Source organism: Culex pipiens, chromosome 3, assembly GCF_016801865.2.
Source record: "Culex pipiens pallens isolate TS chromosome 3, TS_CPP_V2, whole genome shotgun sequence".
Lineage (NCBI taxonomy): Eukaryota > Metazoa > Arthropoda > Insecta > Diptera > Culicidae > Culex > Culex pipiens.
Window position 1 is genome coordinate 131,473,437 of NC_068939.1, and position 20,189 is coordinate 131,493,625.

Consider the following 20,189-nt stretch of genomic DNA (forward strand, 5'->3'; position numbering starts at 1 on the left):
CAGAAACTGAACTGAAAAGGGATATTTTCGTCCTACAATAGCGCGAGAAAATGACGAGGTGGTGTTGAAGGGAAGGAGGAAGCCCACCCCAAATCCCATCACATCCATCATTGATCCGCATGTTTCCATCATTGTGTATATAGTGCAAAGTCGGAGATTTTTTTTTCCTGATGTGATGCTTCAGCGGTTCAGTGAAGTCTGTGTCCAGGATTACACCGGATTTTCCTCTCCGTTCTACAGCATTAACTCGTTATTTGAACACCTTGTCTGCTATCTTATGTAATATTTTACAAACGAAACCAGCACTCTCAAACTATCGGGGTGTCTGCGTGTGACGACATCCAGCTTGATGCGTTGTCGACTAACAGAATCTGGGGCTTGAATATGATGGGGTAGCGTGGCAGTTTGATGACTTGCATTGTTGAAAATTCTTCGATCCCTGCGCACACACAATGGGCGGCAAGCTACGCACGCGACGTTTGTTGAGAGCTGATCCGTCACGGATGATGACTTGTGAAAACATGTGAAAGCACCTTCTTTACGTTGATCGATTGGGGGATGATCTGGTATCACTTGTCTGTAGCAGTGTTGAGAAATTTTACTATTTTTTTCCAACTCTTAGTTATATTTTTTCAGAATCCTACTCTCGACATACTTCGAATCTCTTTCCAATTACGACGTCCTTACAGAGTTATTTAAAAGATCTCAAAATATTCTGACTATGACTTCAAAACTTTACCAGCCATTGCAATGATTTTACTGAATGTTAAAAACTTTAATACTCAAGATTTGCAGAATCCAACTCCAACGCCGATTGTTGCTCCCCAAACGACTCAATCTCAATATTGTTTGCTCTAACTCCAATCCAATCTAACTCCAACTCCAATCTTAACTGTTTCAACAATGCACAGTGTTCGGAATGGCAAAATTAAGTGGAATAAATTGATAACTCCTTTATTTGATGTCCTAGACAAGTGGTGTCTTCGGAAGAGTTGTTGTACTTGATAAGGGCTATCTTTTGAAGTTATTAACATACAGGGTGACGACCTTCCAGGGTGTCAACCAAAAACTAACTTTGTTGGATGACGTTGTAGGGCTTTGGTGTCTTCGGCAAAGTTGTAGAGGAGAAAATTTCATGAAAGTTTGTCGAAAGCGCCAAATTTGTAGCTCTTAATCTACTCGAGATATACGCCATTTTTGCAAAAATGGTCTTAAAAAGCACTTTTTTGGTGATAACTCAAAATGTTAGCATTTTAGCGGCCTACTATGTTCTGAAGAGTTGTTTATGACATAAAATTACACATCTTTGCCGAAGACAGCAAAATGTTTTGAGCCTTTATTGAGGAGTTATAACCATTTTTATGTGATTTTGAGCCTATTTTCAAGTTGCTATGTTTTCAAAATGGCGCATTTTGGCGCAAAACCGAACAATGCACATGAAAGTACACACTTTCAACTACATTTCCTGAAAATATCTCCGTGTCTATCCGTGTCTATTTTTAGATATCCCGATTTGAATTTGACGGTTTTTAATCAATTTATTCATATTTTTAAGCGGAATCTTATTGAAAACGTGGTAATAATCGGTAAATTGATCGATTTTTATGGAAAATACATTGTTAATGCTTAAAATTATGCCACACATTCTAAAATTATGAATAAAAACATGTTTAGCCCAAAAATAATGCAAATTAAAATTTTAAATAATTGTTCGTATTTGCAATTAAGCATTTCCTTTTATATTTGGTCACTTAAGAAAGGTTGTCGTATTTTTTCATAGACAAAATATTTTCCATAAAAATCGATCAATTTACCCCTCAATTCACCGATTTTCAACTCGTATTCAATATGATTTCAATTAACATTTTTAAATCAATTGATTAAAAACCGTCAAATTCAAATCGAGTTATCTAAAAATAGACACGGATAGACACGGAGATATTCTCAGGAAATGTAGTTGAAAGTGTGTACTTTCATGTGCATTGTTCGGTTTTGCGCCAAAAATGCGCCATTTTGAAAACATAGCAACTTGAAAATAGGCTCAAAATCACATAAAAATGGTTATAACTCCTCAATAAAGGCTCAAAACATTTTGCTGTCTTCGGCAAAGATGTGTAATTTTATGTCATAAACAACTCTTCAGAACATAGTAGGCCGCTAAAATGCTAACATTTTGAGTTATCACCAAAAAAGTGCTTTTTAAGACCATTTTTGCAAAAATGGCGTATATCTCGAGTAGATTAAGAGCTACAAATTTGGCGCTTTCGACAAACTTTCATGAAATTTTCTCCTCTACAACTTTGCCGAAGACACCAAAGCCCTACAACGTCATCCAACAAAGTTAGTTTTTGGTTGACACCCTGGAAGGTCGTCACCCTGTATGTTAATAACTTCAAAAGATAGCCCTTATCAAGTACAACAACTCTTCCGAAGACACCACTTGGCTAGGACATCAAATAAAGGAGTTATCAATTTATTCCACTTAATTTTGCCATTCCGAACACTGTGCAATGACTCTACAAAGCTGCAAGTTACATTCGAACATTTTACTGAATTTTTATAGCTCTATCGATTAACACTTAATTCTAAAGAAAAAAATCTAAAGAAAAATAATCCGGCTCTGAAATGCCTTGGCTCTACAAACTTCAAACATCATTCAATTTCCGACGTCCATTTAAAACTGTTTAAAAAATCCTGCTCTGCTGTCAATCATTATAGCAGAATTGTCTAGCATACTTACTGAAGCTATGCGGGTATGATCCGTGGTCAAAAACCGTCGACCTCTTGCTTGTTGCGAAGGCAGACTCACAGATCTTTACTCCATGAAGTCCTTGAATGACCCAAAATATCCCAAAACATTAGTGAAGTAGCCTGCCACACTTACTGAAGCTATGCGAATATGATCCGTAGTAAAAATTGAAAACCCCTTGCTTGTTACGGCGGTAGATCCAATCATATCAACTCAAGGGAGTCCGAGGATGGTCCAGAAGATCACAATATTTTGTTTAGCTCTGTGCACTGTAGCCTTGTTTACACACTGAAGCTGCCTGGGTAGAAACCGTTGCCAAAATCTTGAAGTTTCAACTTGCTCCGTTGGAAAGGGTCTTTTTTTTCAACCGTTTCTTCATTAAAACAGTTGCAGAATCCAACTCCAACTTCTAATCTAGCTCCTCACTCCTGACTCAATCTTATAATTTTTACCCCTGCGACTCTAACCACTTCGAATGTCGTTCCAACTCCGACTTTCATACAAAGCTGTTTCAAAGAATCCAACTCCAGCTCTGGCTTTAAAGAATTTGTCCGGGATCTCAAAGCGTTCCAACTATGACTTCCAACGCTGTCGATCATTTCAACAATTTTGTTAAATGTTGCTTTTTTTCTGCATTTAATTCTCAAGATTTGCAGAGTTCAACTCCGGTTCCGTCTCTCAAACCTCATTCCATTTCCATCATCCAAACAAAATTAATTTAAAGAATCCTTCTCCAGCTCTGGCTTTAAACAGTTTGTCTGGGAACTCAAAGACTTCCAACTTTGACTCCTCAACGTTGCCAAGCATTTTAATAATTTTGCTTTATCTCGATTACTTTTACACCAAAATATCGATATTTGCAGAATCCAACTCCGATTCTGGCTCACAAAATTGTGCGGGATCTCAAAGGGTTCTTCAACCCTTCAACCATTTTTTAAAAACTGTATAAATCTTAACAACCTGATAAATTTTGATCTTGACTGAAGATTTCCAGAATCCAACTCCGATATCGGCTCTCAAAGTGATTCGTCTCTAAAAACTAAGAATGTCATTCCAACTCCAACGTTGTTTAAAACAATCCAACTCCAACTCCAGCTTTAATGGATTTTTTCCAGGATCTCATAAGGTTTCAATTCAGATTCCTCAACTTTGTCGATCTTTTATTAAATTATTAAATTCTTAAGATTTGCCGAGTTCATCTCCGATTCCTCAAATTAACTCGACTCTACAAACTCCAACATGAAAACACAAAGATTCGAATTCAAAGTCATGGTTATTTTTTTGACTGATTCTCCATTCAAACAATTTCAGAATCCAACTAAAAATTCGAATCCAGCTCTTCACATGACTCAATCATACATTGTTTCACCCCTGCTCTCAAAATGATTCAACTCTACCAACTTCGTATATTGTTCCAACTCCGACATTCAGACAAAGCTGCTTTGAAAAATCCAACTACAGCTTCGGTCATTTCACTAACGCTTCTGATCATTTCACTAATTTTGCTAAATGTTGCCGATTTCTGCATTCAATTCTCAAGATTTGCAGAGTCCAACTTTGGTTCCATCTCTCAACACTCAAACGTCATTCCATTTCCATCATTCAAACAAAGTTATTTTAAAGAATCCATCTCCAGCTCTGGCTTCAAATAGTTTGTCTGGGATCTCAAAGACTTCCAACTTTGACTCCTCAACGCTGCCAAGCACTTTCTCAATATTTGCAGAATCCAACTTCGATTCCGGCTCACAAAATTTGTTCTGAATCTCAAAGGGTTCTTCTAAAAAGTGTATAAATCTTGACAACCTGATAAATTGTCATTCCAACTCCAACGTTGTTAAAAACAATCCAACTCCAGCTTTAATGGACTTTTTCCAGTATCTCGTAAGGTTCCAATTCTGATTCCTCAACTCTGTCGATAATTAAATTATTAAATTCTTGAGATTTGCATAGTCCATCTCCGATTCCAGCTTTCAAATTGACTCTACAAACTCCAACAAAGTCAGTTATTTTGCTGAATCTTGATGACGTTCACACCAAAATCTCAAGATTAGCAGAATCCAACTCCGATTATAAGATTTCAACTCCAGCTTTGGCTTTAAAGGATTTGCAGCGAATCTCAATGGGTTGAAGAACCCCTTTAACCATTTCATAAATTTTGATAAATCGTGACGACTATCACACTGAATTCTCAAGATTTGCAGAATTCAACTCCCTTGAAAGAACTGTCTTTTAAAACTAACAATGTGTCCAACTCGAACTCCAACGTTTTTGAAGATCTCAGAAGATTTCAACTCTGACTCCTCAACACACCAAAATATCATGATTTGCAGAGTCCATCTCCGATTACAGCTCTCAAAATGACTCGACTCTACAAACCCTAACAAAGTCAGTATTTTAACAAATTTTGCTAAATCTTGACGAATTTCGCGCAAAAATCCTCAAGATTTTCAGAATCCAACTCCGGCGACCAAAATGGCTCAACTCTACCAACTTTAAAGTTAACTCCCACAAAGTTGTTAAAAATTGACAAATCCAACTCAAGCTTTTTTGAGACGTCGGCGATTGCTAATCCATCTTCCGGATCTCCCGGGCAGACGGTAATAACAAAATTCATGCCATTTCAATAACAAATTCTGTTAAAATAACAGAAAGTGCTATGGAATCTTCTTGAAAAATCCATTTTTGCATAAGGGTTTAATAACAGTTTAAGTTATCATAACTAAATTTGTTATTGGTATGGTATTGGTTGAAAGCCAAAACAACTTTGGAATAACATTTTTTGTTATTGAAGAATAACTCCAACAGTTATTGGGATGATCGGATTAGTTGTTAAAATAACAAAAAATAATAACAAAGATTTGTTCGAAGAATAACTAAAAATGTTATTAGTCCGTTATTACAATAACAATCCAATAACAAAAAAATCATAACGACGAATAACAAATCTTGTTATAAATAACATAAAATGTTATTGGTCTAGTATTTTCAAATATCAAAAAATGTTATTCCCAAGTTATTTCCGTCTGCTCGGGCTTGGCTTTGTCCAGTTGGACACTTAGTAAGACTTAAACTCCTTAATATGACTTAACTCACCGAAGTTGCGGAGTTGGAGTCGGAGGAGTTGGGTCTTCGGGAAGATATTGGAGAGTCAGAATAGGAGTTAGAGTAAGCAAATTCTGGAGCTGGGGTCAAGGTCGGCTAGTTTTGAATCAGGTCTTTAAAGACCTGTAGGGGGGAGTGGCTTCTTAAAGTCGATTTATTTCGATCAAATGGAGTCTTTTTTTTTGAGAACTCTGACTGACTTAACCCTGAAACTTGAATCCTGACTTAAAGTCCCCAGAGTGTAGGAGTCAGTTGATTCGTCACGTTTTGGAATGCTCTAGCTCGCTCGCTTTAGATTAAGTTCTGAAGAAAGACTGAACATTTTTTGACACCCTCTGTCGTCACGTTTAACAGCCCATCAATCTCAACCTTCTCCCCTCTCTCCCCCCGCAGGAGTCCGCATGCTGGACGGCACGGTGAACGACGCCGTCGAAGCGAAAGCCCTCGGCCTCAACCCGGACCACATTCACATCTACAGCGCCTCGTGGGGTCCCGAGGACGATGGTTCCACGGTGGACGGACCGGGCCCGCTAGCGCGACGCGCCTTCATCTTCGGCGTAACGAGCGGCCGCCAGGGCAAGGGATCGATCTTCATCTGGGCGTCCGGCAACGGTGGCCGGTACACGGACAGCTGCAACTGCGACGGCTACACCAACTCGATCTTTACGCTGTCGATCTCGAGCGCGACCCAGGGCGGCTACAAACCGTGGTACCTGGAGGAGTGCTCGTCGACGCTCGCCACGACGTACAGCTCGGGAACGCCCGGCCACGACAAGAGCGTGGCGACCGTCGATATGGACGGGTCACTGCGACCGGATCGCATCTGTACGGTTGAGCATACTGGGACGTCCGCGTCGGCTCCGTTGGCGGCTGGAATCTCTGCGCTAGCGCTGGAGGCGAATCCGTCGCTGACGTGGCGTGACATGCAATATCTGGTGGTGCTGACCTCGCGACCGGAGCCACTCGAGAAGGAATCTGGCTGGATTCTGAACGGTGTCAAGAGGAAAGTGAGCCACAAGTTCGGGTATGGGTTGATGGACGCTGGATCGATGGTGAGTTTGGCTGAACAGTGGACTAGTGTGCCACCGCAGCACATTTGCAAGTCACGCGAGATCAACGAAGATCGACCGATCGAGGGGTCGGTTGGGTACACGCTGCAGACGCATATGGATGTCAATGGGTGCGCTGGAACTGTGAACGAAGTCCGCTTTTTGGAGCACGTTCAGTGCAAGATAACGCTGAGGTTCTTCCCGCGTGGTAACCTCCGGATCCTTTTGACTTCCCCCATGGGAACCACCAGTACGTTGCTCTTCGAGCGACCTCGTGACGTAACCAAGTCCAACTTTGACGATTGGCCCTTCCTGAGCGTTCACTTCTGGGGTGAGAAAGCCGAGGGCCGCTGGACGCTGCAGATCCTCAACGGAGGTCACCGCCGGGTCAGCCAGCCCGGCATCCTGTCCAAGTGGCAGCTCATCTTCTACGGAACCGATCAGAACCCGATCCGGTTGAAGAGCGACGGTCAGCGCAGCTCCGGTGCGTACTCCAACCTGAACCCGTTCGTATTTCCCACCGAAACCGACATCAACCAGCCGTCGCTGAACGGCGGCAACTACTACCAGTCCCAGGATCTGTACTCCAACTCGATGAACTACCCGTACCTGTTCGCCGGAGCCGGCAGCAGCATCGACAAAAGCGTGACCACCCTGAACGGACACAACATCCCGACGGCACAGCGCGAGAACGTGATGGCCGACTCGAACAACAAGCTGGTGGTCCTGCACGACTGTGACCCCGAGTGTGACCAGCAGGGCTGCTACGGCAAGGGACCGACGCAGTGTGTCGCCTGCAAGCACTACCGGCTAGACAAGTGAGTATTTGTTTACAGCGGTACGCCCAAAACACTAACTTTCCTTCTTTGCAGCACCTGCGTGAGCCGGTGTCCGCCCCGCAGCTTCCCCAACCAGGGTGGCGTCTGCTGGCCCTGCCACGAGTCGTGCGAGACCTGTGCCGGCGCCGGCCAGGACAGCTGTCTGACCTGTGCCCCGGCGCACCTGTACGTGACCGACCTGGCCGTCTGCCTGCAGATCTGCCCGGACGGGTACTTTGAGAGTGAGTAGTACATTTTTTTATGTGGCGACTTAAATTGCAATTTGCATATTTTTGAACTCCCTTTGTTGGTTGTGTGTGTGCGTGTATGGTGACACTGTTGCACGAAATGGGTGCTGCCATAATTAAGCGGTCCAATTGGGTGAAAAATCCTGGAGGCCCCCCTTCCGGGTGTGTGGTGAACCGATTTCGTGTAGCATTGTACGGCTTGGACCATGTCCGGTGGTTTCGGGTTTGGTGGTCAGAGTGCGACTTGGTGGAGTGTGACACGTTGCGTTGTGTTTGTGTCACGTTTTGAGTGCATTTCGGGGAGGGCGAAATTGTTTCAACAGGATGCAGTTAATTATTTTTCTACCCGGAATTGTTGCAATTGTTGGGAGTTTAATTGGTGAATTATTTTTACCATTTGTTTTATCATTTGTTTTACAGAAAATCAATTAACAATTTCCCTTGAAAGCTGCAAATTCAAAATGGATCGTGGTTCAACTACAATTGGAATTATTAAATGGAATGAAGGTTGTTTTTTTTTTTGTTTTAGTGCAATTTCATTTTTTAAATCAATCTGCTAACAAATATTTTCTAAATAAAAATTACACATTCATACACCCAAACGGTAGTCGCAACATTTCGCTGCATATCTGCATGGAAGTATATCAAAATCTGCATTAGAACTCTCCTCATGATATTTTTTTTTTGCGATAAAGAGGCCAATAGGGACGTGGCGTTACATCGTGCTGCCACCTGGTTTTTTTAAGCGCAAGATTGGAAAAGTGCTGAGTCATTGTCTAAAAATAGACGCCCAGCAAAATGAAGTCGATAAAGTAGTCGGTTTCGATGAGAAAAAGTGGAAAACGTGGTCTAAAAATAGCGACGCCATCCCCCTATAGGGGATGGCGTTGTCATTTTTAGACCACGTTTTCCACTTTCCTCCAACAAATCCAACTACTTTATCGATTTCATTTTGCTAGACGAGATCGCCGTCTAGTTTTAGACGATGACTCAGCACTTTTTCACTTTTGCACTTACAAAAAACAGATGGCAGCACGATGTAACGGCATCACTCAATGTTGCCCATTACCGACAATTATCGACATTACCGACGACCAGTTGATTGTATTGTAGAAAAAAAAAAACTAAGCTTATCGAGTTCTGAACAACCAACTTCTTGGTCATTGATCCGACACGCTACCACCGCGCCATGGAGGGCTCAATAACGTGAGTGGGACAGAGCACAAACATATTCTTCTCTCTGATCAGTTGCTTGAGGACGCGTCAAAAGATATGAGGGCAATTTTATGAGATTTCGGTAATTCGATTTTTTTTTTGTATTTTTTAATCCGGCTGAAACTTTTTTGGTGCCTTTGGTTTGCCCAAAGAAGCCATTTTGCATTATAAGTTTGTCCATATAATTTTCGATACAAATTTGGCAGCTGTCCATACAAAAATGATTTATAAAAATTCGAAAATCTGTATCTTTGGAAGGAATTTTTTGATCGATTTGGTGTCTTCGGCAAAGTTGTAGGTGTGGATACGGACTACAGTGAAAAAAATGATACACGGTAAAAAAAATTTGGTGATTTTTAATTTCACTTTTTGTTACTAAAACTTGATTTGCCATAAAACACTATTTTTATTTTCTGATATGTTTTAGAAGACATCAAATGCCATTTATTTTCAGAAATTTCCAGAATGGGCAAAAAATCTTTGACCAAGCTATGAATTTTTGAACCAGGGTTGTTCATGTTCATGTTTGCCCACTCCTGAAAAAAATATTTTTGAAAAGCTGGGAAAATTCTCTATATTTTGCTTTTTTGAACTTTGTTGATACGACCCTTAGATGCTGCGATATTGCCATGTAAAGATTTAAAAACAGGAAAATGGATGTTTTCTCAGTCTAACTTAAACTCATCATTTAGTAATGTCGATATCTCAGCAACTAATGGTCCGATTTACAATGTTTAAATATGAAACATTCGTGAAATTTTCCGATCTTTTCGAAAAAAATACTTTCAATTTTTTTAAAAATCAAGAATAACATTTCAAAAGGGCGTAATATTGAAAGTTTGGCCTTTTTGAATTTTTAGTCTTGATTTTAAAAATATGAAAATATTTTTTTCGAAGAGATCAGAAAATTTCACGAATGTTTCATATTTTTACATTGAAAATCGGACCATTAGGGGAAATTCTCGTATGTTTGGCAGGATAGGCACTCACTCCTAACTTCATCCAATTTGCTGATTTTCTCTATTTAAATAACTAATTTTGCAAAACTTTTGATAGAAACTCAAAACAGTTAAAACGCTTTTATTGAGCTGTTATTGAATGTCAAAGTGCTGATATGGCAACATTAGAGGCACGCTGGAATTAGACGCTGTTCCCCTAGTTGCTGAGATATCGACAACAGTTCATCCCTTTGAGTGGCTTATATTGCCAAATGACCATCTCATAGTCTTCGAACTTCGGTGGCCCAAACGGCAAAGGCTTGGTTCGATATTTTAAAGGTCTTGGGATCGAGTCTCGACATTGGCACTTTTTTTTGTTGATGAACTGTTTTGAAAATGAACCCATGAGAATGACGTTCACGCCAATCTCGGAATTTATCCTCTGTGTCCGTTCACAGTACCTTTATACTACCAGATCGTGTTCTTTATTCTCTCGGATGGCGCTGTCCAAGTTTGGGTGTGAGTTATTCAGATTCGAAAAGTGCATAAAATTTTCAAAATGTCATGTTGAAGTTTTTTTAACAGTCGAGTAACGGATAATGTTTGAGATTTTAAAACCACTTTAGATTTTTTTTATCAGAATAATGTTTTTTTTTTTGGTATTTTGAGTACGCCATCAAGCCATTACATAAAATTCCTTTTGACAACAATTTTTTTAAATATTGAAAAACACGTCACTTTTTACATGTTTGAAAATGGAAGGAAGCGTACCGCCCCCTCCGTCACGAGATATCAAATAATGGCACAACTGCTTGCAACTTCATTGTTGTTTTTTTATTCAATTACAATAATAATTATCAGGCCAAGCTCAACTCGCTCATGGAATCATTCCATCAAATACCTGCTCATCGGTGAAAGGGAAGTTCCGGGTCGTCAGCGAAAACAGTTCTCCAGATACTCCACTGCAAACAAAAACGCAATCTCTTAGCACAAAGTTTCACAGAAAGGGAATTCCCAACCCCCAACCAACCTGTTCATATCGCAGTGGTACCCCATCCTCAGCTCCCGCGGCCACCCGTGCGCCAATCGCTGGGACACGCACTGCTTCGGCTTGGGCACCGGATGGAACCGATGCGCGAACGCACTGTTGTAAAAGTACGGACACAGCCCGTGCGATCCCTTGGGAAACGGCCGAGCCGCCACCTGGTCCCGGCCACAGTTGCCCATGTTCCAGCTGATGTGGCAATCGCGCCGTCTCGTCCCAAAGTTAGCACTCGTGTGGATGCACTGGACCTGCCGGGCGGCCTGCTTCGGATCCAGCAGCATGTTCTCCGGCACGGTGTCGAAGCCGGGCCCTGCCGGATCACACGCTGCAACGGTTTGGGGTTTTGAAATTAAATGATTTGAATTGGCAGGTTGGCGTTACCCGACCTACCATCGATTCTGTTAATTTTCTGCAGTCCGAACCGTCGGGAACCTTCCAGCGCGAGCTGGGCGCCCATGCTGAACCCAAAGATGTGACCCTTGGCCGGATCAAAGCCGATCGACTCCATCCTTCTCAGGTGAGCTGCCAGCACGTTGGCTAATTTGTCAAAATGAGGCAGCAACTCGCCGAAGTAATCGATCGTGTGGCTGTTGTTGGCGTAGTGCATCACCATCACACATCCCGGCCGGTGCACGGTAAAGTTGGACACCATGTCCCCAACCCACTCCGTATCGGTTCCTTCGCGCCAACCGTGCACGATGATCGCAAACTGTTCGCTTGGCTTGCAACTGCTTTTGGCGAAAGCTGCATTGTTGTCCGGAACGTTGACCAGCTGGTTCGAATCTCTGGAATCCAAAGTAGTCCGTAAGACATCACACAATACCCAGAGCAAGTCTCACACTCAGCACCTGTCGAACATCAGAAACCTGATCGTTCCAGTGACTCGATCAGCTGCTTTCACACCGCCGCAGATCACACAAATCACCACGCAGATCGCCCATAGCCGGGCACCGTTCATCAACCTTTGCGCCATGGCGGTTCGGAACTAACTGTGACGCGCCTAATTTACACATTTGGGGCGAGCCCGTCTCTCGGCGGATACCGGTTTTTACCAGACGGTCCCACCCCGAGTTTGGGGCGCCCGAAAAGAACAGAAAGTGTAATTGTTTGCCCCCCAGGTCTGACGTAGATAACATCGTCTTCGCCCGGGCTCCTCCGAAGGAGAACTTGAATTTGTTTAACCTGTAAAAAAGTGCGTCTCATGCTTAGGTAGTAAATATCTTGTAACAGCTGTGCAAAAAGTTTGATCACATTTGTCGTCGAAAAAACTTTTTATCGTACAGATTGAAACTTATCAAGATGAGCAGATTCCTTAAGAAATTGTAATCTACAAAAGGAGATACAATTCGGTAAAGTCACGTTTCATAACAAAATTAAAGGGTAACAATTGTTATGTCGTTGTCACTTTGTAAAACATTATGAGGTCAATACTATTTTTATTTCAATAATAAATTGATCTTCTAGTTTGAATAATTAAGTCCACAAATTTTATGATATTAATTAAATTGCACATAAATTTAATATATTTTTGTCAAAACCTCCAATGCATAATTTTTTTCATTGATTCATCATAAAAAATATCACCCTAATGAACTAAATTTTAGTTGTTTATACAGTTTATAAATTGACATAGTTACATATCCAAGCAACCGTGCATTTGAAGATATGCTCTAAGTTTCTTGGAGATCAAATAAGATAACACTGCAGCTGTTCTTGTAGTGCGTAATAGAGCTTATATATCTCGGTTATCTACCGGTTATATTCCCGGTCAGACGGTTCTAACAAATTTCATGCCATTTAATAACAAATACTGTTTATATAACAAAAAAAGTTATGGAATATTCTCGCAAAATCCAATTTTGCATTAGAGTTTAATAACAGTTTAGTTATCATAAAAAAAATTGTTGTTGGTCTGATATTGGTTGAAAGCCAAAACAACTTTGGAATAACATTTTATGTTACGGAAAAATAACCCCAACTGTTATTGGGATGATCGGATTAGTTGTTAAAATAAAAAAAAAGAATAACAAAGATTTGTTCGAAGAATAACTCAAAATGTAATTAGCCTGTTATTACAATAACAATCCAATAACAAAATAATCATAACGGCGAATAACAAAACTTGTTATAAATAACAGAAAATGTTATTGGCCTAGTATTTTCAAATATCAACAAGTTTATTCCCACGTTATTTCCGTCTGCTCGGGTTAGACATTTGTAGTCGGGCGGTTTAATGCACAACCGCCTTTTTAAAAAAAAAAAGCCAACATTCAACTTTTTAAAGCTTCAAATTAGACAACATAAAAACATAAAATAAGACATATTATTTAATTAATCAACTGTCAAAAGATCATCATAAAAAGATGATTACAATCAAAATTCTTAGTTTAATTTCAGGGGTGACTTTGATAGTCATAGTTTTTCTTGTTACAATAAGATTTATGGCGTTCTAACTTTATTTTTACTTCAAATGCACCATCACTAATGTTGCTAATACAGTTTTCAAGAAAAATGTTTATATTTAGTTAACGAAGTTTATAATTTTACTAACAAAATATAAATATAAATTAAAGGTAAAGTTGTCAAAAAGTCAGAATTTTGTCTGAAATTTGTTTGAAACTAGTTTTGTTTCTAAAATTATCGATTTATATTAGATTTTAAACTGAATTCTAAGCACGAATCATATAAAATCTTATTTATTCCTAAAATTCCATATAAACCAAGTTGAGCAATAAAGCAGTTTCCCTTTAACTCAACAAAACACTTCTCTCCAACAAAAGTATTCAACTATTTGTCCAAGAGGATGGGACTGAAAACTCAATCAAGCACATAATTGAAGCGAAGGATGCTCCAGTTACAGCTTGGAAAACGTAATAACCTGTTCGTATTAACACAGAAGAGAAAAGGACTCCCTCCTCCTCTTCCGGATGCTCGTCCTTTGATGTCATCGTGTCTTCTGCAATCGACTTCCTTTAATGGTAACTTCATCCATTCAATCACTGTGTACCATTGTGTAACTACTCTATTGCATATGTTTCTATGGATAAAATACTGTATCTGTGTGTATGTGTGAGTTTGTGCGCACTTCCCGTATGTGTGAAGTCTGTAATTGAACCTGCAAATTTATGAAAATTAATTCCTTCTTTCCTCCCTTTGCACTTGCCATCATCAGCCTAATCGACACTATTCTTTGATGTAAATTTGCCTTCAACTTGTTTTTATTCTTATTCCTCTTCCTCTTTCCCACCGCAAAACCCAGATTACGACAACCGGACGTGCGTGCCCTGTGAGGCCAATTGTGCCTCCTGTCAGGACCGGCCCGACTACTGCACCAGCTGTGATCACCATTTAGTTATGCATGAGCACAAGTGCTACTCGGCCTGCCCCAAGAACACCTACGAGACGGAGGACTACAAGTGAGTACTGCTACGGCGGGGTGTGGCGGGAGGGGGTTATTTAGAATATCGAGATGAGCAGGTGGATTTTTTGGTATTTTTAACAATTTTCTTGCCATGAAATTAGGAAAAATATATCACAAAATCCGTTTCCAAAAGGAAAATATTGAAGAGCAACAACAAAATTACTAATGAATGAATGTAAAAATGAGTTTTCATGTAATGTAAAACAAGTAGTTTTAACTTTAATTTACTAAACAATTTTAACAAAAAATATTGAAAACCAAAACCCTGAATCCAAAACCTAAAACCCAAACCTCAAATCCCAAAACCCAAAACTTAATACCCAAAACACAAAACTTTTCACAAAATCCAGAACATGAAACTTAAAACCCAAAACCCAAAACCCAAAACCCAAAACCCAAAACCCAAAACCCAAAACCCAAAACCCAAAACCCAAAACCCAAAACCCAAAACCCAAAACCCAAAACCTAAAACCCAAAACCCAAAACCCAAAACCCAAAACCCAAAACCCAAAACCCAAAACCCAAAACCCAAAACCCGAAACCCAAAACCCAAAACCCAAAACCCCAACCTTAATACCCAAAACCCAAAATCCAAAACCCAAAACCCTAAATCAAAAACACAAAACACAAAACACAGAACCCAAAACCCAAAACCCAAAACCCAAAACTAAAACTCAAAATCCAAAATCCAAAACCCAAAACCCAAAACCCAAAGCCCAAAACCCAAACCTTAATACTCAAAACCTAAAACCCAGAACCCAAAACCCAAACCGTAATACCCAAAACCCAAAACCCAAAACCATTAAATCTTTAAAAAATAAATCGATTTGCTTTATTGAGGTAAAAATTCTAGAATTGCAAAAAATATGTATGGGTCATTCCGGGTCAACTGGGTACACTTTTGGACTTGACCTTCACCGATTTGGACCAAACTTGGAGGGATCGTTCATCTATCGATAGTTAGCAGAAATTTCAAGTTTTTTGCTGATTGGACTGATTTGACGATTTTCTAAAAACTTTTTTTTTAATCATAACTTTGCAAATATTTGAGCAAAAGACTTTCTACAGGTTGCATTTTATAGAAAATTGTCCAAGGAATTCGATAAAAATAGAAATTTTAACCCTTAAATGCCTTAAATGTAATATTTAAACGTTTTAAGTATTAAAACTAAGTTTTGACCAGTTCCTCATATTTTAATCTGTTTTATTTTATCATCATCGTGTTCCCCGGACAATTTTACATAACAGTCAATGTAAACCTCAAACTAAAATGAACTACTGCTGAGAAACAGCGAGTTTACTGAAAATAGTTTGATTTTGCGCAGCACTCTATCCTATGAATTCTAATCCGAAATAAGTTTCTCACAAATAAAAACCGAACTATGCGGGATTCATCCCTTTTTGTTGAAAACTACACCATTTACTTCCGAATGCTGCGCAAAATCAAACTTTTTTCATTAAAATCGCTGTTTCTCGCCAAAAGTTCATTTTAGTTTGAGGTTTACATTGATTATTATGTAAAATTGTCCGGGGAACACGATGGTAATAAAATAAAACAAATTAAAATATGAGGAATTGGTCAAAACTTAATTTTAATAATTAAAACGTTAAAATATAATGTAAGGGAGCATTTAAGGGTATTTTGCTCAAATAGTTGCAAAGTTATGATTAAAAGAAAAAAAGTTTTCAAAAAAGAGGGCGGTGCCAGAAATAGATGGATGGTCCAATCAGCACCATACTTGAGATTTCTGTCAACTATCGTTAGATGAACGTTCCCTCCAAGTTTGGTCCAAATCGGTGAAGGTCGAGTCCAAAAGTGTACCCAGTTGACCTAGAATTACCCGTATTGATAAAACAATTAATCTAAACAATCATTCAATTGCATTCTTTTTTTGATATTTTAAAATTAGAATCATCACCCAAAATTTACTATTTATCATTTTCTCACTAGATTTATCAACATCACCCTCATCGATCAACAGAAGACCTCAATTCAAACAGAAAACAGGTTTTTGTGCATAAATTTTCATCCTATTCATTGAATTTGATTGAAGTCGAAGCTTTAAATTGATTTTAAAATCAAATCTCAAAACGATACGTTACATGTTGGCATTTGTTTCAACATTCTCCTAATCTTTCTCAGAAACTTTTCTCCTCAAAGAAGTGCACTCTTAGCATAACTCACTTGTTGATGAAGCAACAAAAAAATCCTAATGGTACCACATCGCACAAAGAAAGCCAAGCCCATTATTTTTGTGGGGATAATGTTTTTTGTTTGCTCAGATCAAGTGACCATCCCTAATCCCTTACATCTTCTTCTTCGCAGTACACACGCTCTCATCGCCAAGTCATGTCCAAGTATCTCGTAAAAAATACAACAAAGGTGCCTCTTCTGCCAGGCGCACTTTCCCTCTCGTAACAATAACAAGAGGGAAAATTCCTTCCTTTTATTCACATCAATACTGGACTTGCTCTTAGCTCCTTGATGAGGCAGATTGACCATGGTCTTTTTTGCTTTCTGTACCATAACCAAAAACCCCGTACGACCACACTGGAACACACTGGCAGAAGTACTTAATCCTCACTCACCATACCTCTTGAAGCATGCTGGGTATTAGCAAGTTTGCCGCTGACCGACCCTTTCCTGACTTTTCCTCAATTTCCTCAGGTCTCAGGTGTTGTTTTTTTTTCTTCAAAGTTAAGAAGTACACTATGTGACTTTTGAAAATGTAGATTTTTGGAAACTACTTGGAAAAATCAACAAATTTTAAAATGGGAAAATCTACAAATTTGAGATTTGGAATTCACAATCAACACAAAGGCCTTTAGCAAGATAGCACATATGTGAAATTTGGTCCCAAAGCTTGAAAAGCACAATGTTCAACGATTTCTTAGCAACCAAGTGTAAGTGTAATGACGATGTACGACAAGTTCGTAAGAAGTTCAGCATAATGTCTTTTGGCTTTCTTCGAGTTGTCGAGCAAGCACTTTTTCACTAGAAGAACTCACACAAACTCAAAGAGACCACATTTACATGCACGTAAGTGTGTCCAAAACACAAAGACGATACAGTTTCATGCCTGATAAGAAGCAATCGCATTCAATATTCATTAAGTAACAGGTAAACGAGAATGGTTGGAGCGTCACACACAAGCAAACACACCCATCGACGTGACATTGTCATTGAGATGTCTCTCGTTTGAAGGTTTTCCCAGCAGAACAACTGTCTGTGTTGGAAATGGGTTTTTACGATTAGAATCGGAGGGGAAAAAGAGGGGGTGGAGGGGGGTATGTGAAGAGAAGGAAGTCACATTATCAAACATTGGACGCTGCAAACGGTTTGGTTTGGAAATAATGTCAACAGCTTGAGATGTCAGTGCAGTTGAGCAAATATGGTTATGGGAAGAACGTTTCTGGAAAGTCAGGGTGACTAAATTTAGCAGAATATGATTTTACTTTACCATTTAGTATTATTCCTTCAAAATCAGCAAGAGGATTAGACACACGGACTGATACTTGTGTTTTAGTTTTATTTTTTTAGATTGGGCCTTTCCAATTTCGTACAAATTTTTGTATGACCCAATCTCACCCCACAGACTCAACGTCACCCCTGATGACGGTAATTTGTAATAGTGCTAAGTACTTTCTATAAAAAAATGACCAACTCAAAATAAATTTGCAACTTTTTATTAAGTTGTACAAAAATTGTTTTATTTTAGCATTCTATAAAAAAAAAACATATAAAAAAATAACATCAACTTTGCAGAAAAAGTATTTAAAATACATTTTTCTCATAAAGATTATCGAACATTAACGGTACTTAAAGATCACTCGTTGGTTTAAGAAATGTTTACCGTGAACCGAGGTGACATTGATAGCCGGAATGATCTTATATGTAGATAATTTTTTCACAAAATGAAAAATACAAATTAATTGCTAAATAAAAAGTAGATCAATAGGATGTTCAAAATCTCTAAGTATTGATTATAGAGCAATTCCAGCTCAAATCAGGAATTTTTCTGGTACTTTTGTACCCGACCCTCTCCGATTTCAATGAAACATTTTAGACATGTTATCCTAGGCCTATATAAGCCATTTTTGTGTATATGGAGCCAGTTGCACTCGATAATGACATTTGAGAAGGGCGTAAGGGTTTTAATTATTTTTGTATTTTGTAAATTAAATACTGCTGTATCTCTAAGCCGTTACATCGTATCAAAAAGTGATCAAAGACAAACTAGTAGGAAATTAGACGGGCTTTTTGAAAAAAATACACTGAAACAAAAATACACGCCAATTCTATGAGATTTTTCAATTTTTAAGTTTAAAAGTGAAATTTTAAGGTAATGTCACGAATTTTTTTCGCTCAAAATTTTGGTGAAAATAGCCTGAAATGTGTCAAAAAGACTCATGAAAAATGCAGGATGGTATGTCTCTTCTAAAAAAATACAAAAATCATTTACAAAAACTGTTTTTTTTTTGAAAAGTGGTCTAAGTGGTCTACATAAAAAACTCTTTATTAAACATTGTCCTAAGTCCAATCCTTGTGAAGATACAGCGGTTTTAAAAATAAAAAAGTTGAAAAAATAGTTTTTTTTGTGGTTTTTGGCTTTTTTTATATGACAGACTTGATTTTTCAGTCTCGTGATTATTTTTACCGGAAAGCTCGTCCAATTTCCCATAAGTTTGTCTTTGGCAGCTTTCAAATTTGATTCGTTTAAATATTTACGTAAGCATATTTACTATCCAGGTTTCTACTACACTGAAAAAAAAATATTCTATTTTCATGTATGAGCAATGTAATTATGCTTATATCTGTAAGCCCATACATTCAATTGAAATGCTGTCAAAGACAAACTTATGGGAAATTGGACGAGCTTTCCGGTAAAAATATTCACGAGACTGAAAAATCAAGTCTGTCATATAGAAATTGCCAAAAATCACTAAAAAACCTATTTTTCAACATTTTTTTTTTAAACCGCTGTATCTTCACAAGGATTGGACTTAGGACAATGGTCAATATGGAGACTTTTATGTAAAATTGTCTAGAAAATCGATTCCCACTACCGGTTTTTGAAAATTTTGACGTTTAGACCACTTTTCAAAAAAACAGTTTTAGTAAATGATTTTTGTATTTTTTTAGAAGAGACATACCATCCTGCATTTTTTGTGAGTCTTTTTGTCACATATTAGGCTATTTTCACCAAAATTTTGAGCGAAAAAAAAATCGTGACATCACCTTAAAATTTAACTTTTAAACTTAAAAATTGAAAAATCTCATAGAATTGGCGTGTATTTTTCTTTCAGTGTATTTTTTTCAAAAAGCCCGTCTAATTTCCTACAAGTTTGTCTTTGACCACTTTTTGATACGATGTAACGGCTTAGAGATACAGCAATATTTAATTTACAAAATACAAAAATAATTAAAACCCTTACGCCCTTCTCAAATGTCATTATCGAGTGCAACTGGCTCCATATACACAAAAATGGCTTATATAGGCCTAGGATAACATGTCTAAAATGTTTCATTGAAATCGGAGAGGGTCGGGTACAAAAGTATCAGAAAAATTTTCTGATTTGAGCTGGAATTGCTCTATAAGAATT

The 20,189-nt window shown here is 38.6% G+C and overlaps 2 protein-coding genes across 3 annotated transcripts in view; one reads left to right on the top strand and one right to left on the bottom strand.

The window, feature by feature from the left end:
• LOC120420959 (furin-like protease 2) overlaps positions 1–20,189 on the top strand; it is a 328,512-nt gene that overhangs the window by 276,871 nt on the left and 31,452 nt on the right. For both annotated transcript variants that reach the window (XM_052710358.1, XM_039584094.2), the window contains exons 6-8: positions 6,245–7,718; positions 7,773–7,960; positions 14,424–14,580. In XM_052710358.1, coding sequence (XP_052566318.1) covers positions 6,245–7,718; positions 7,773–7,960; positions 14,424–14,580 — 1,819 coding nt within the window. The remainder of the gene's footprint in view (positions 1–6,244; positions 7,719–7,772; positions 7,961–14,423; positions 14,581–20,189) is intronic.
• On the bottom strand, positions 10,932–12,463 carry LOC120420963 (pancreatic lipase-related protein 2-like). Its single transcript, XM_039584097.2, has 4 exons — positions 12,013–12,463; positions 11,555–11,949; positions 11,150–11,489; positions 10,932–11,081 (listed from the first exon to the last, which is right to left on the bottom strand). The coding sequence occupies exons 1-4, from the start codon at positions 12,135–12,137 to the stop codon at positions 10,997–10,999; spliced, it is 945 nt and encodes a 314-aa protein (XP_039440031.1). The 5' UTR covers positions 12,138–12,463; the 3' UTR covers positions 10,932–10,996.